The 16384-nt window shown below is 42.6% G+C and overlaps 2 protein-coding genes across 4 annotated transcripts in view; one reads left to right on the top strand and one right to left on the bottom strand.

Moving 5' to 3' along the window:
- arrdc1b (arrestin domain containing 1b) overlaps positions 1 to 815 on the top strand; it is a 56497-nt gene extending 55682 nt beyond the window's left edge. The window contains exon 8 of the mRNA XM_014128649.2: positions 468 to 815. Within this exon, the coding sequence (XP_013984124.2) occupies positions 468 to 535 (68 nt within the window). The 3' untranslated portion in view covers positions 536 to 815. The remainder of the gene's footprint in view (positions 1 to 467) is intronic.
- A 7324-nt stretch (positions 816 to 8139) lies between these two features.
- Positions 8140 to 16384, bottom strand: part of LOC106563243 (myosin-IIIb) — a 49420-nt gene continuing 41175 nt past the window's right edge. Inside the window, exons 19-31 of one of the 3 annotated variants that reach the window (XR_001319214.2) lie at positions 15123 to 15208; positions 14865 to 14912; positions 14671 to 14718; positions 13983 to 14074; positions 12869 to 12979; positions 12442 to 12563; positions 11450 to 11643; positions 11063 to 11152; positions 10496 to 10661; positions 9967 to 10341; positions 9595 to 9667; positions 8367 to 8487; positions 8140 to 8209 (exon numbers count right to left, since the gene is read on the bottom strand). Coding sequence is in view for 1 of the 3 variants with exons in the window: in XM_014128651.2 (XP_013984126.1) it covers positions 8480 to 8487; positions 9595 to 9667; positions 9967 to 10341; positions 10496 to 10661; positions 11063 to 11152; positions 11450 to 11643; positions 12442 to 12563; positions 12869 to 12979; positions 13983 to 14074; positions 14671 to 14718; positions 14865 to 14912; positions 15123 to 15208 (1413 nt within the window). In the remaining 2 variants the exon portion in view is untranslated. Of the gene's footprint in view, positions 8210 to 8290; positions 8488 to 9594; positions 9668 to 9966; positions 10342 to 10495; positions 10662 to 11062; positions 11153 to 11449; positions 11644 to 12441; positions 12564 to 12868; positions 12980 to 13982; positions 14075 to 14670; positions 14719 to 14864; positions 14913 to 15122; positions 15209 to 16384 lie in introns of those variants that run through there. The other 2 variants (XM_014128651.2, XR_001319215.2) reach the window with 2 other exon arrangements.

The raw sequence follows: 16384 nt of genomic DNA, 5'->3' as shown, positions 1-16384 counted from the left end.
GAGTCACCCCTGCCTAATACAGCACTATTACATAGTGAGTCACCCCTGCCTAATACAGCACTATTACATAGTGAGTCACCCCTGCCTAATACAGCACTATTACATAGTTAGTCACCCCTGCCTAATACAGCACTATTACATAGTTAGTCACCCCTGCCTAATACAGCACTATTACATAGTTAGTCACCCCTGCCTAATACAGCACTATTACATAGTTAGTCACCCCTGCATAATACAGCACTATTACATAGTTAGTCACCCCTGCCTAATACAGCACTATTACATAGTTAGTCACCCCTGCCTAATACAGCACTATTACATAGTGAGTCACCACTTGCTGCTCCTGCACACAGTTTAACCTGTCTGGAGTTGATTCTGTAAATCACTTCTGTGTCATTATGATGATAAATGAACAATGGCCTACTGTTAGTCTGACTGTTTCTCTGGTTTGTATGTGGATCTTACAGAACCCCCTCCCACCTATGAGGAGAGCTGCAGCAGCAACAACTCCAGCTTCAACAACAGCAGGCCGTAGAGTAGAGGGGACTGAGCATAATGCAGCTCAAAACTGCAATTACACTCCCTAAAGGACAAATAGGGTACTGCAGTCCTAGCTCCAAGGGGACAGAAGGCGCTAACCTCCTAAATGTTACACTTAAATAGGGGTCTCCAACCCTGTTCCTGGAGCTAGCCTCCTGTAGGTTTTCACTCCAACCCTCTTCCTGGAGCTACCCTCCTGTAGGTTTTCATTCCGACCCTGTTCCTGGAGCTACCCTCCTGTAGGTTTTCACTCCGACCCTGTTCCTGGAGCTACCCTCCTGTAGGTTTTCATTCCGACCCTGTTCCTGGAGCTACCCTCCTGTAGGTTTTCATTCCGACCCTGTTCCTGGAGCTACCCTCCTGTAGGTTTTCATTCCGACCCTGTTCCTGGAGCTACCCTCCTGTAGGTTTTCACTCCGACCCTGTTCCTGGAGCTACCCTCCTGTAGGTTTTCACTCCGACCCTGTTCCTGGAGCTACCCTCCTGTAGGTTTTCACTCCGACCCTGTTCCAGGAGCTACCCTCCTGTAGGTTTTCATTCCGACCCTGTTCCTGGAGCTACCCTCCTGTAGGTTTTCATTCCGACCCTGTTCCTGGAGCTACCCTCCTGTAGGTTTTCACTCCGACCCTGTTCCTGGAGCTACTCTCCTGTTGGTTTTCACTCCGACCCCAGTTGTAACAGACCTGATTCAGCTTATCAACCAGCTAATTATTAGAATCAGGTGCGCTAAAATATGGTTGGAGTGAAAACCTACAGGACCGTAGCTCTCCAGGAACAGGGTTGGAGAGCCCTGCTCTAAATATGTTTCAAAAAGGGATCATATCTGTTGTTTTTTGTGTGTGTGTCTTATGATGGTTTATACCCTTTTTCTCCCTGACTAAAATGTCCTGCTATTATATAGATGGCATGAGAGAGAACATGAACTGTGTCTAATTTTAGCACTTCAGAGTAAACATATAGTGGGTATGAGAATATTCTTGCATCTATGATGCCTTGAAATTGTTGTAGGCCTGCTACTGTCTCTCCTTCATCCTTCAGACACAACCAAAATCTGGCCTTTGTTTTAGTTTATTTCCAAATGTGCACAGTACTGTAATTCCGATCCATCACTGTCCACTTCCACCACAGTGGCTCCGTCTTTTGATGGGTGGAGTCGGGCTGGCCTAGCTGGACATCAGGACCTGAGCATGCCTACCCCCTGGTGGCCATCGACGGAAGAGAATGTTGCCCATCAACAGAAGAGAATGTTGCCCATTGGGAAAGCTTCTGACCTTCACTAAGGGCACTATTTAATCTGTAAAGCTGAAGCGTTGCAGATTCCATGATAGAAATGTAGAGGTCAATTCCGTTTACAGTGAATACAGTCTCCGCTAAAGCAGGAACATGGCCTTTAAATTTCAAGCACACTGTAAAGCTGCAATGCAGATTGAATAGGGCCCTAAAGAACTGGAGCTCAATGATGCCTGCTAAGTAGAACATACTCCCTCAACCTGTGATCTACTGACCAGGGGCTTCATATCTTGTCACACCTCATCATCTTGAAACAGACAAGCGGGACATTGTACTCTTGGGTGTGTATGGGTAATTGACATAGCAAGGGTTGATATGCATTTATGACATCTGATGCAAACACTTTTACTTTCCTCTTTTTTTTTATACCCTGGATACAATTTTTACCCTGATTTTCCCCATGTGGCCTTAACTCCTTTGGTTCTACCTACATTACTATGTGGTGATGAAGACAGTTGTCTTCAGGGTTTCTGTTGCTTTTGAAATGGCAGTCAATGCAGATAACACATTTGTTGGTGCGACAACCAACAGTGTGAAATGTTTAAGCACAAGACAGCACTTTTTGGCAGTTTGAAACGGTGCATGTATATGTTGTTGTGTGTGAATGTGTATGTAGTGTATCAGTTCCTGGACATCAGGCAATATCATCCGCTGTGTGTTTGTATGAGTGTTGATTTGTATGTCTTGTTTCTGTCTCAATGTCTAGGCCAACCACACTGTGGCTTATGTTTCATACAATTCTGTAATTACAAACTTAAGCACCTGCTGTGGGAATAAATGTATATAGCAATCCCTCCTCTAATGGCAGCCTCGTGCTGTCAAAGCCTTCGTATACCAGAAAATAGATGGCAGATGATATTGGGAATTGATCTGCGGTTCAGACCACTGCTCTAAAGTAATAAGGCATCAGCTTTGAAAGAACCATAGAAATCACACCTCTACTGTATTTACCATCTTCTCAGAGTATACTCACGTCACTAACAAATGACATCTACTATTGTGTGAAACATACGATTCCCGAAAATATGGCCAAGCTGCTAAATCAATATTGGCGATATATTGTCAACATTTATGGTCTTAATTCGAGGTTAGGATTAGGAATAAGGTTAGCAGTGTGGTTGAGGTTAGGTTTAAAATATTATTTGATTTTAAGAAGAGAATAGAAGTAGATCTTCCGCCGTTGCAGCTTGGCCGGAAAGTGACATCCGAAACATACTGTGTAATATGTAATACAGTCATTAAACATCACTAGACATAATATTACACCTTCTACTGTGTGAAACATACTGTGTAATGTACATGTCCACTGAGTTGGTGTTAACCCAAGCCTTAACTACATGATTCCAGTTCCCATTAGTCTGCATAGTCATCATCCTCATCATCATCCAGGTGCTAGAGGTTTGGAATAGGATCTCTCTTTGTCTAGGAGAATATTGGGAGTGCTTTTGTGGCCCTCCCTGTTTTATCTACTGGAGTCTCCCCTGGACTGAAGATGCACTGGATGAATACTAAAGTAGCTGTGAAACTCGTGAGGATGTATTTCAGCTTGTGGACCTTGGATCTCCTCTTTTATAATCCTAGAAAAAGAACAAGACAAAAAATGTGCAATTCTGTTATCTCCGTGTTTGGTACGACAGCTTTGTTCAAGTCATTTCATGCTGGTTTTATCAATCCTGCCCCACTGTTTTTATTTCTAAACTCCAACATGTTTTTCATTGTACATTCTTTCCCCTCACAGATCGCTGAGTGGTGTACATGTGGTTTTGTATTTTTCTATTTGTAAACAGTTTTCTGGTGCTTAAGGTAGCATTTGAGAGAGAAAAAATATTATGGAGAAAAAATTGTAGCACCCTAGTCAATCAAAATTCTACAGTGTACCAATAAAATGATAATCTGACATATCCTTTGTACTGGTTTTGCAAAGGAAAATGGTTTCTTGGGCCCTATATTTACCTGTCCCAAAGCACAAAGATTTTATGTTATGATACAATAAGCGGTTGGATGATAGAGAATAAAAGGTGACCTCAGGTGCCGTCAAAGGAAATGGGTCTATCAACTGCTTGAAAAGCTGGGAACATATGCCTTGTGTTCTGCCTGTGTAATCCTACATGCCTTGGTGTGACTGAGATACTATACTTTAGCCTCCTTCCTTATGTTTTTAACAATGGCATGGCCCAAAGACTGTCCAGTAGCCATGACAATGGGAGCAGCAAGGTAGAGCGTGAGAAGAGTAAGGAAGAAACAGCCTTTTCAGGCATCATCCCTGGGCTCGCCACCTCACTGTTTACCGCAGCATCGCTCATCCTCTGTTGCCATAGAAACTGCTTAGCCCCAATCCGCCAGCCTCCCTGTGTCACACATGGACCACAGAGCTCATGTCTGCTTGCATACCTGCCAAGGGATGGAGGGAATATAATCTGCAAGGGCAACATAATATCACAAAATGTCACATAATATGTGTAGAATCACTGCTGGATATTCTATGCTGGAATGTGGCCATTGCTTCATTTTTGTCGTGGTGCAACAGCTACACTGTTGGATCTTATATAATGGAAGTAAATATTGGGGCCAACATCTAGACTTTGTATTGCCTTGTCTTGAGCTCCAACACCTGCTGTGATGATATAATAACCCAAACAAGGTGTGTGGGCTACAGGCCTATATCATTATCAACCACAGGAGGGAGACAGAGCTAGTGGTGAGTTAAAGTTTTTACATACACCAGAATGTACAAACCACTTGTGAGGTAAAGCATCTGAGGGTTTAGAATGTGTGATGTTAGAGAGCGCACAGAAATCCTCTCCCTGACATCCCCCCTCCCGCTGACCTAATTGTTACGTCACTGGCCTACTACAGCGTCCTTGGATGACTGACCTATCGTCGATCATAACCAATTTGCATTTCATCATAGTAAATTGGACGAGCAATCCAACGCATACATGGATGAAGAAATGGTAAACTGCCAACTTAACTAATGAAATATGGAAGAATTACAAGTAGCCTATGAGATTAATGGCAGTATGGTAATAAGTGATTAGAATGAACTAGGCCTAATTATCTAGGGTAAACATACAATGAGCTCACTACCCATCGATAAAAAAAATGCTGTTTGGTGTTTCAACGAATTAATCTGGTTGTCAGATCCAAAACAGTTTTTATTCTGAGCCAATCAGATGTTTTATTAAGTTATTGGCAGTTATGTGTAAGGTCCTACTAGTGGCTAAAAAAAAAATAGGATGTGTAGGGAAGACATATTTTCCGGATATTTACAGTACTTTCTCAGATAGGTGATCATACATCATTCAAAATTAAGAGATTATTGTTATGTCTCGTGGGTTTCATAACCACGTCTTCATAACAATTCAATAATGATGAGACGGGAGACATGATTTAGTTCAACAATTCATATTGAACATGCTCAGTCTACAACTCATAGAACCACATGCCATGATACTCTGCGGCACAACCCCAATAGATGGATTCACTTTTCAACAGGAAAATAACCTAAAACACAAGGCCAAATATACACTGGAGTTGCTTACCAAGATGACAGTGAATGTTTCTGAGTGGCCTAGTTACAGTTTTACTTAAATCAGCTAGAAAATATATGGCAAGACTTGAAATTGGCTGTCTAGTAATGATTAACAACCAACTTGACAGAGCTTGAAGAATTAAAAGAATAATAATGTGCAAATATTGTACAATCCAGGTGTGTTTTCACAGCTGTAATCACAGCCAAAGGTGATTCTAAAATGTATCGACTCAGGGGTGTGAAAACCTACAGTGCCAGTCAAAGTTGGGACACACCTACTCATTCAAGGGATTTTCTTTATTTTTACTATTTTCTACATTGTAGAATAATAGTGAAGACATCAAAACTATGAAATAAAACATAAGAAATCATGTAGTAACCAAAAAAAAGCGTTACATATTTTATACTTTAGATTCTTCAAAGTAGCCACCCTTTGCCTTGACAGCTTTGCACACTCTTGGCATTCTCTCAACCAGCTTCATGAGGTAGTCACATGGAATGCATTTCAATTAACAGGTGTGCCTTGTTAAAAGTTAATATGTGGAATTTATTTCCTTCTTAATGTGTTTGAGCCAATCAATTGTGTAGTGACATGGTAGGGTTGATATACAGAAGATAGCACTATTTGGTAAAAGACAAAGTCCATATTATGGCAAGAGCAGATCAAATAAGCAAAGAGAAAAGACAGTCCATCATTACTTTAAGGCATGAAGGTCAGTCAATGCTGAATTGTTTTTCAAGAACTTTGAAAGTTTCTTCAAGTACAGTCAAAAAAAAAACATCAAGCGCTATGATGAAACTGGCTCTCATGAGGACCGCGAGAGAAAAGGAAGACCCAGAGTTACCTCTACTGCAGAGGATAAGTTCATTAGAGTTACCAGCCTCAGAAATTGCAGCCCAAATAAATGCTTCACAGAGTTCAAGTAACAGACATCCCAACATCAACTGTTCAGAGGAGACTGCTTGACTCAGGCCTTCATGGTCAAATTACTGCAAAGAAACCACTACTAAAGGACACCAACAGGAAGAAGAGACTTGCTTGGGCCAAGAAACACGAGTAAATGGACTTTAGACTGAGGTTTTCAGTGCCAGGGTCCCTGAGCTTAGTGACGAGCTTGGAGGACACTGTGGTGTTAAACGCTGAGGTGTAGTCAATGAACAACATTCTCACATAGGTGTTGATCTTATCCAGGTGGGAGAGGGCAGTGTGGAATGCAATAGAGATTGCGTCATCTGTGGGGCATCTGTTGGGGCAGTATGCGATTTGGAGTGGGTCCAGGGTATCTGGGATTGATGGTGTTGATGTGAGCCATGATAAGCATTTCATGGCTAGATGTGAGTGCTATGGCGTGATAGTAATTTAGACAGGTTACCTTGGCATTCTTGGGAACAGGGTGGTGGTGGTGGTGGTGATGGTGAAAAATGTAGCAACTCTGCGCACTTTCCTGATTAACTCTACGGCTGAGCCTCTTTAGCAGCTAGTTCCATGGAAACACTGACTTCTATGGCCTTTGCCAAGGTCAGAATACTTTCTGTTAAGTCTCGTGTGTGGCTTCACTCCATATCCCACATACTAGTCTGTCTCTAATAGTTTATGTTCTAAATTACAACCATCAGAGCATTGTGAGTTAAATTAACACATTCTCCCTATTTCTGATTTCTTCTTTGGAACCTAAACCTTTCAACAACTAGTGGCTTTGGTGAAAAGTCTCCTTTCATGATTCCACAATATCACCATACGTCTTATTACCTGGCCTGTCTGACTGTAGCAGGATGCGTAGTAAATTAAATGTTTTGCCCTATTACACAAAATATGTATATGAGCTCCACAATACTTTCAAACTGTCCAATGTTTGACAATTCCAGCCATTTTTTGTTTCTCAATAGGCTCCTGATTGCCACTCACTTCAATATTATCCTTAACCACGGCAATATTTTCCTCAGGCATGTGACCTTCATTAATTTCACTCAAGTTTGCTCATTTAGCACTTTCCCGCTGCGACATCCATCTCGATTCATTTTCTGAGTTGTGCACAACGTATATCCATAAGAGTGTCACAGCAGCATCACATTACCTTGGACGGAGTAGACGGTGACACAGTGCGAGAGCCAGAACCCTGAGATCCATCAATGAGATTTGGAGTCCTACAGTATATGGTTGATTTAGATCTATGGCCCAGTGACTCCTGTTTGCCTGTTCTGATCATAGAGATCGAGGACTCATCTTTGCATCTGTGTCATTATAGTGTCTGACAGCACCAAAAGATAGACTCAAATTAATAAAGTACTCTCTCCATTCTGAAGTAGTTAATTTTCTTCTTCATGAGTGGCTAATCGCTCCTGATGACCCGGTTGGACATGACTCCAACAGAGTCACCAGGAGGGATCAGCCAATGAAGTTGGAATCCCACCCAGTTGGCTACATTAAAATGGTGGAAGCCCTCAATGGCACTGCCCATGACAACATGGCCTTTTGGCAAATAGAGGCCTCTATGGTTTTGGGCCTGGTGTTCCAAAAGCATCTTAAGGCTAATAAATTCATCGTTATAATCATATGACCTATGGTTCTAAGATGAACTTAACTTTAAGATGCTTTTGGGAAACTGGGCTGTGATCCATCTATCTACTACTCTGAATATCACTGGCTGCTAGTAATATCTGTTGAAGCCCAAACCACTCCTCTCCACAGGTCTGCAAGCATATTGGGTGATTCTTTAACTGTTAAAAACCACACCTCACTGATGACTGATATGGTGAACTAAAGAAGGAATGCATGGCCGTGGCCTAAGCTTTTTTGACTGCAGATTTTATTATTATGAAGAAAAAAACTTGAGGACAACCAGATACCTAAAATGTAAAAAACACATTCAGTAAAACAGTGAATGTAAAATTCCCACTGAATAATTTACATACACACATAAAACAATATTCAGAAACTTAAACAAATTTATATTAAAATTGTGACTAAATAAAACACTAGTAAAACAAGGAAGTATCTCCTTACAACTTGTTTATAAAAACCTGGTTAACGCTTGACAGAATAAGGTCCAGTTAACTCATTCAGATGGGCAAAAACAACAAATAGCAGCTTTGAATGAACTCCCTCCATCACATGGGTTATGAATCTGCAACAGAAACAAAAGTAGCATAAGTCAGTTTAAAATCACTGCTTGGCTGAATATTCTACACGACAGAGACATGTCTGGACACAATATATTGCACAATGCCTTGTTGAGCCCTGCCGGCCAGAACTATGACCAGCAACATTCATACAAATTGTTAAAAGGTTTTAAAAACAATTCTAATAAATGCAATAGTTGGACAATGGTTTACATTTAAAAAAAACAGATGTTGACTGAATTATAGCACATACAGTTCAGGGATTTTGGTGGGAATTTCAGGTATTAAATGTGTCAAATTACACTTCTCGTTTCTTAGAATGCACTCCTAAATACATTTTCTAATGGTATCAGGTATTTTTTGTTAAATATGTTGCATTAAAATAAAGAAATGTATATGTGCCTCATTTGTATAAATGCACTGGGTATATTTGCATATATTAATATATTAACAAAGGGGTGGAACAGGGCAGCAACCACCAAAACCGTGCTCTGTTGAGGCCTACCTGCACGGTCTAGACTGCTTCACTAACAGTGTTGTCACGTTCTGTTGCATAATTCAACAAGTGTGTCAATAGCAACACGCTTGGCTCTAGATTACACTCATCTATATATACACACTTTACATTGTTTGCGAGATCAGACACAATATCACTATAATTTCAGTGTTCATTTTCAGCAGTTGCTTTCATTTCAGCGCCTCTAACTGTACTGTAAATTATAACTTTTTTAAATTCATGCAAAAAATGTACATCCATCAAAATAAAGTTCTTTCTTCTCTTTCTTGTGCTGTAAGTGTCGAGGTGTGTTAAATCTCCAACAAAGTTTAAGCATTTTTTTAGATGCAACAGGAAGACAACGCATTCCACTGAGCCCATTTCAGCCATTACCGGGGTGTGTTTGACAGGTCATTACAAGCATTTCCGCGGTCGTAACATTATTTCATTTCAATTTAGTCCTGCGACATTTTAGTCCCAGGACTAAAATGAAAGCAATCAATACAGCCACATTTAAGTGACAAGTGGATTCTGCACCCCTCAAACACAGGAAATAGATGGCTGAAAAGACAGATCGTCAGGTGGGCGGGGCATGCACGTAGCTACTATGACCTACCTGTCCTCCTCCAGGAGGGTTTGGATGTACTGTGAGAGACAGCGGGGCTCTGTTCCTGGACATCTGAAAAGTGCTGCAGACACAATACAGAAAAGATCACAAACGCATAAACGATTCCACAATTCTTTATTAATGCAGATTAATGAACACTCGGGGCACAGTACTCCAGCATGAATTGTGACATAAAAATGGTTTCCACAAGTTAATCAGACTAGGGAAGTAGATGGAAGGGCTTCATTGTCAAAATCCTGAAGTATCCCTTTAATACATTGGACATATAGTTTAGACTTTAATGACCTATCACCTTATCATTGAACATATTAAGTCTCCCATCTATCCACCCTCTTCCCTTTCCTTATCATTGCCTCTCACCTGTTGGATCTCCCTCATAGCCAATCGGATGGAAGGATACAACCGGGGAAAGGGCCTGCTCCTGCGGTCCCGCTCGCCCTCATCTCTCCACGCTCTTCCTCTCTCCCCATCCCTGAGCTTCCCTCCCAGGGCCTCCCCTCCTCCTTCAGCCTCTGCCCGGTGTCTGCGGTCAGATATCCGCCTGAGCACAGGGGATCTCTGGGCCTCCAGGTCGGGGTTCTGCCCCGGCGGCAGGAAGAGCCGCTGGAACTCCAGGTGGACCTGATTCGGGCTCGACTCGCCCTCCTCTTCCCCAGACACGGTGCTCCTGCGGTCGACCACAGCCAGGTGATCCAGGCCCTTCAAGTCCTCGTAGTCTGTGTTGTGGTCACATGTCTGGAACAGCAGACAGAATAACATTAGTGTATAAATGTTCGATTATCCATTCTTAATGTACAGTATTACACACAGGTCCTGCCAGAGCCTGTGCCAACTGTGAGTAAATTCGACAGGAGCCAGACCCTAAAGGGGGTTTGACCCAAGTGCTGACCTGTCCACAGGAGGTGGTGAGCAGCTCATTGAAGGGCTTGATGCCCACCCGGCTGTGGTGCTGCACCAGGTCAGGCAGGGAGGGGTGGGCTTTATCCTCCCCCAGGATCACATACTTCCCGTTGGACTGCATCTCGATCATGTAGTGCCTACAGCGGTTCGCCCCCCTGACATCAGATAGATGGAGATGTCAGAGGGTAAAGGGTACGTATCGGTCAAACAGGGTGAGGGAGCAAACAGGAGTTAGGGGTTTAATGTTTTATATGTCATGCTATAGAGTCGGGTCGTTTTCAGCACACTGTAGTAAAACTATTTTCAACGAAAAACAAAAATCCCTCTAATTGGACAAGTTCAGTTAGTACCTCCCCATTCCAATCTATGTCAAAAAGTTTACTGCCTACTGAACACAACCCTGTCTTCTGCTCTTGTTCTACTCGTCTGTCAACCCCTTTCAAATACACTTAACTGCACCCTTCCTCAAGGTGACCACTGATCTAATGTGATGTGATGAGAACAAGACCCAGTAGGGGAAGGACATTTGGATCCAGATTGTTATCCTCAGTCTTACTTGTATGTTAGTGTGTAGCCCTCCCGGCTCTGTCCTACACGAATCAGGAAGCAGCCTACAGGCTTGTCCGTCATCAGATCCTCCGCTTGTCTGGAGAGGAGACATACACAGTGAGTTTAAAACCACCCTGAAATCTGACAGAATTAAGTCTGAAGTGTGTATTACTATCCTCGTTGGTACTGGACAGTAAAACAAGGGCAATTCTCCCTCGTGTGGACATTTCACAGGTCCCCATGAGGAAAAGGCTATTTTAGGCTTAGGAGTTAGGGTTACAATTAGGGTTAGGTTTAAGGTTTGGGAAAATAGGATTTTGAATGGAAATCAATTTTAGGGCCCCACAAGGATAGTAAAACATATGCTGTGTGTGTGTTGTCCTGTCTTACTGACCTACGTGTTATCATGCCGTGGAACCAGCAGGGGAAGGCACCGTTGCGGACCACCTTGCGGGCCTGCGTCTCCTTGAACCAGCGGATGTTGTCCATCCTCTTCTTGCTCCTCTCCCTGGCCCGCTCCTCTCCCCCTACCTGGCCCATCAGCTCAGCCAGCTCACTGTGGACCTCTAGGTTGTCAAAGGGAGTGGCCTGGGAGAGACAGAGGGAACCGTATAGGGTCAATCTTAGGGTAGTTTAAAGCTCAGTTTAGGGCTCTATTCAATCAGATCTCATTAGCCGACATCCGCATAGTGGTTGTTTTGGCGGTGTCGGAACTGTGTTACAGCTGTCCAATCCACAAGCAGCTCCTGGAATTATACCTAAAGCAGACATTGCCATTGGCTACATGGAATCGTAATAAGAGAAATCCCATGCAGCCTTGTTTACAAGTTGGAACACGGGAATGTGAGATGTAATCTACACCTCGATTAGGCTGATAAAAAAAACACTAAACTAAGGATTTATATTTGAGTGTCTTTATTTCTATATAGCCTACACTTTCCCGTTCTGAACTTCTAACGGGAGTGGGACAGTTTTGGCTTTGTGACAATGATTAAGAGCAGCAGCAGCTCACCTATTGGACAACTCCAACACTTGATTTGATTGAATCTAGGCCTTAGTCATCAGAGTGTAGGAGGGGATGTCAGAGGAAAGAGTGGGAGGGCGATTGTCGAAGGGTACAAGATCAGTCAATAGCAGGTTTCAACTAACATGCTGTCTATGGGCTAGCCAGCACCAGAGATCCAGAGACTACTTTCTGAAAATTACTTTTCACCGTTTCAAATTAATTAAAAGGTTGCCAGGGTCTTGAGTGTAGAAATGTACCGTCGAGGACTTTGGAAACAAGCATTTTAATTAATACTTTCAAGTGATACAAAATGTACAATGTGGACCCAGAGGGTATGTCTGTTACCCAAAATAAATTCAATTCAATTCAATATGGCCCACCTCAAACTGTTTGTTGCGGGGCCGGGGGACAGGGGCCAGGTGGGCAGCTGTGGGCATGATGGAGCGAGGCCGGGGCTGAGGCTTCTTCCTCCTGGGTAGGGGCACGGGTGGAGAGACGGGCCCTGAGAGACACACACACAAACAATACTGTTGATACAGCACTAATGGAGCTGCATATGGTGAGTGACAAGGACCCTTACAAATTCTTGAGTGCTGAAATATTCAAGACATCATACAGAAATGTCTTCGACAACAAGCATGTAAAGGGGTAGAGAGAAAGAGGGGTAAAATGGTCAAGAACAAAAATAGAACAGTGGTAGGGAGAAAGAGAACAAGTAGGTGATTGGAAGGAAGGGAGATAGGTGAGCAAGAAAGAGAGATGATAGAGGGCAAAAGAGAAAAGGAAATCGATATTCCGTCTACTTACTCTTGTTCTCCTCCTCCAGCTCCTCCTCCCTCTCTCTCTGAGCCTGCCTCTGTCTGCTCACCTCCAACAGTAGGGACAGGTACTTCCTCCTGTAGCGCAGAGAGAGGTAGTCTGCAGAACACAGCAACAGAGACAATGTGAACAGAGAGCCAGAGGGGGAGTAGAGCCAGAGGGGGAGTAGAGCCAGAGGGGGAGCAGAGCCAGAGGGGGAGCAGAGCCAGAGGGGGAGCAGAGCCAGAGGGGGAGTAGAGCCAGAGGGGGAGCAGAGCCAGAGGGGGAGTAGAGCCAGAGGGGGAGCAGAGCCAGAGGGGGAGCAGAGCCAGAGGGGGAGCAGAGCCAGAGGGGGAGCAGAGCCAGAGGGGAGTAGAGCCAGAGGGGGAGTAGAGCCAGAGGGGAGTAGAGCCAGAGGGGGAGCAGAGCCAGAGGGGGAGCAGAGCCAGAGGGGGAGCAGAGCCAGAGGGGGAGCAGAGCCAGAGGGGGAGTAGAGCCAGAGGGGGAGTAGAGCCAGAGGGGGAGTAGAGCCAGAGGGGGAGCAGAGCCAGAGGGGGAGTAGAGCCAGAGGGGGAGTAGAGCCAGAGGGGGAGATACAGTGAAGAGATTTTGAGAGGAGAGAAACATTACTACTGAATGACAGGCCTTGAAATCAAGATACCAGACAGTATAACATGGACATTTCATCCATCTTACAGGGTTGCAACACAAAGACTGCAGGTTGCACTTAAAACTGCAAGTAACTTGCTGATGGCAATGTCTGAAATACATTACATTTTAGTCATTTAGCAGATGCTCTTATCCAGAGCGACTTACAGTAGTGAATGCATACTTTTCATACATTTCTTTCCGTTTTTTTTTTTGTACTGGTCCCCCGTGGGAATCGAACCCACAACCCTGGCGTTGCAAACACCATGCTCTACCAACTGAGCCACACGGAATACATCATGATGGGACATGATTCAACGATGTTAACTTCAATGATAATAACCTAATCTACCTACCTGTGAGGTTTTCTAGCCTCAGGCCTGAGTTTAAAAGCAGCAACATCTCACAGAGGCCAATGAAGCTGTTTGGCAGACATTTGAGAGATTATGTTCCAGATACTATTGGTGAAGCTTACTTTTCTGGATGACAAGTGCTGCTGTCCCCAGTCTCTCCAACAGCCTGGACAACTCCTCCTGATGCCAGTACTTAAAGAACAGACGAGACGACCTGCCATAGTGAGAGAATGTTTGAACAATGTTCATAGATATTAAGTACTATTTGCAGGGGGAATTGTTGCATAGAGCACTGTTAAATTCGAGAAAGATTGAGATTACCACTTAACTCCAGTAATCATTAAGCCACATTCATAACTTTGGGACATTTCTAAAGAACAACACAGCAGTGAAAAGCAGGAGCTGGGGGTGAAAGAGTAACCGAGATAAAGACCTCTACTCAATATAAAGCCTGAGCTGACCTCCCAGTACAAGCCAATGACAACGCTAACCTGCTAACTGAAGAATGAGCTGCTTTCGACAGACTGATTGAGTTTTATAAGACTTCAAACTGAATGTTGGACTCAACGAGTTGGAATCTGGGAGGCAGCTAACTAAATGTCTTGAATCTGAAATCTTATCAACACTATTACCTCTAGCGTAAACGCATGAAACATCTGATGAGTAAAGCCTGAATGACATGCTTTGAGGAACGGACAAATTCTAAAAAAGGAAGCTTTTTTACAGGAAGATTCAGGAGTAAATAAGTTAGTCTTTTAAGACTGATTGCCAATTAATTTAGCTCAACAAGAGTAACTACTGTAGACTTACCCACACTTCCAGCCATGTATCTCAGTAGTGTTGAGGATGGACAAGCAGCTGAAAAAGACCCACAAACCACAGGTTACATTTGATAAGATGTAACAAAACACAGCTACAAAGATCTGTTTAATATCTCAAATGGACGTTGATGTATATCATCTTTTTTTAATTGCTGGAATGAGAGCAAGTGTCTTTATACATACCTTTCCTTGGTTAGAGGTAAATCTGGCTTGATCAGCAGAATGTTATATCTGAAGACAAAAAGAGAGTTTAGCATGGTGCAGTGAAAATAAAACGGCAGTGTACAGAAATATCATGCAAGTTTGTGTTGGCCAAGATGACAGTAGCTATTTTACAAATAATGCAAAGTTTGATAAAAGTATATAAATTCACACACACACACACACACACACACACACACACACACACACACACACACACACACACACACACACACACACCTCTGAGCAAATTCTTTGAATGAGGGTCGCCAGGAGAAGCCATCTCTTCGTATCCTGATGGTTTCCAGCAGGCCGTTGTATCTTAGCTGGAAAATATTTCATTATCATTAGATATCATTTGAATATGTTCCACAGAGCCCAAGCAGAATCAGGTATTACTGATGGCCATATTAGAGACCTACTGGACTTATTTGAAACCAAATGCAATCTCAAAGCTGAACAGCAGGTGGCGATGTAACATAATGCACCGTTATGATGATGATGATGGGGGAGTGATTGTTGTTTAAAAAGCAGAAATCACAGATGGTCAAGCAGCTTCAGAATGATAACCATTTCGGCTAGTCTTGAAGTAGTCTTGCTTATGGAGGGCAATAGAGCTACAGCACAGAGATCTCAATGAGGAACATTGTAAAAATCTGTATATAGTTCCACAAAAAGAGAGTGCCTTTTGCATCCCTTTGATATTTTAAGTAGAAATTGAGCACCAATATTGAATTGTAAAAGCCTGTTATATTAAATGAAGTGCCCTTTAATATAGACCACATGGAGAATTCAACAAATTTAATAAAAACATCCTGTAAAAAAAAAGTAAAATAAAAATAAGCCCTGTATCACTTCCAGGAAGATTTTAACCCACTTAAGGCAAACATTTATCCAAGTTTCATCATCATTGTAAAGCCATAGTTATTTTGTTGCTTTGACAAAGTAATTTCTGAAGATTATTACTTATTTCATGTGATTAATTTACATCTGAACTCTCGTTTTAATATGGTAAAACTATTTTAAAAATAAATGTTTAATAGTTAAATAAATCATACAGTAAAAGCAGGTGAGCTGGTTCTACTCTTTTTGGCCATTTCCTGGTGTTTTGTGGTGGTAAACGGAGTGGACCGAGCATAACACGTCAACCCTGTTACCCATAGATAGACAGGCTAGAAATGCTTTAAACTTGCATTCAAATGCTACTCTCTGTTGCACACAACAAGCTTCCATTCCCCCTGTCACAAGGGGATTTATTAATAATAAAAAAATAGTCAACCCTGTTATGGTCAACCCTGTTACATAAAAAAAAAAATTACCTCTTGGGATGGGAAAATTCTTTTTTTTTTATGAAGTTGAACATGTGCTCTTTATGACAGAATGTAAACATTTTGTGAAATAAAAAAATGATTTACCAAGTTACACATCTCAAAAGTCACCTTATTGGTGGAATGACCCACATATGTAATAAAAAAGACCTTAAATCAGCTTTAACACAGACT

Source organism: Salmo salar, chromosome ssa11 (genome assembly GCF_905237065.1).
Source record: "Salmo salar chromosome ssa11, Ssal_v3.1, whole genome shotgun sequence".
Classification (NCBI taxonomy): Eukaryota; Metazoa; Chordata; class Actinopteri; order Salmoniformes; family Salmonidae; genus Salmo; species Salmo salar.
The sequence above is the reverse complement of the archived record's forward strand: the minus strand, read 5'-3'. Positions and strand labels throughout refer to the sequence as shown.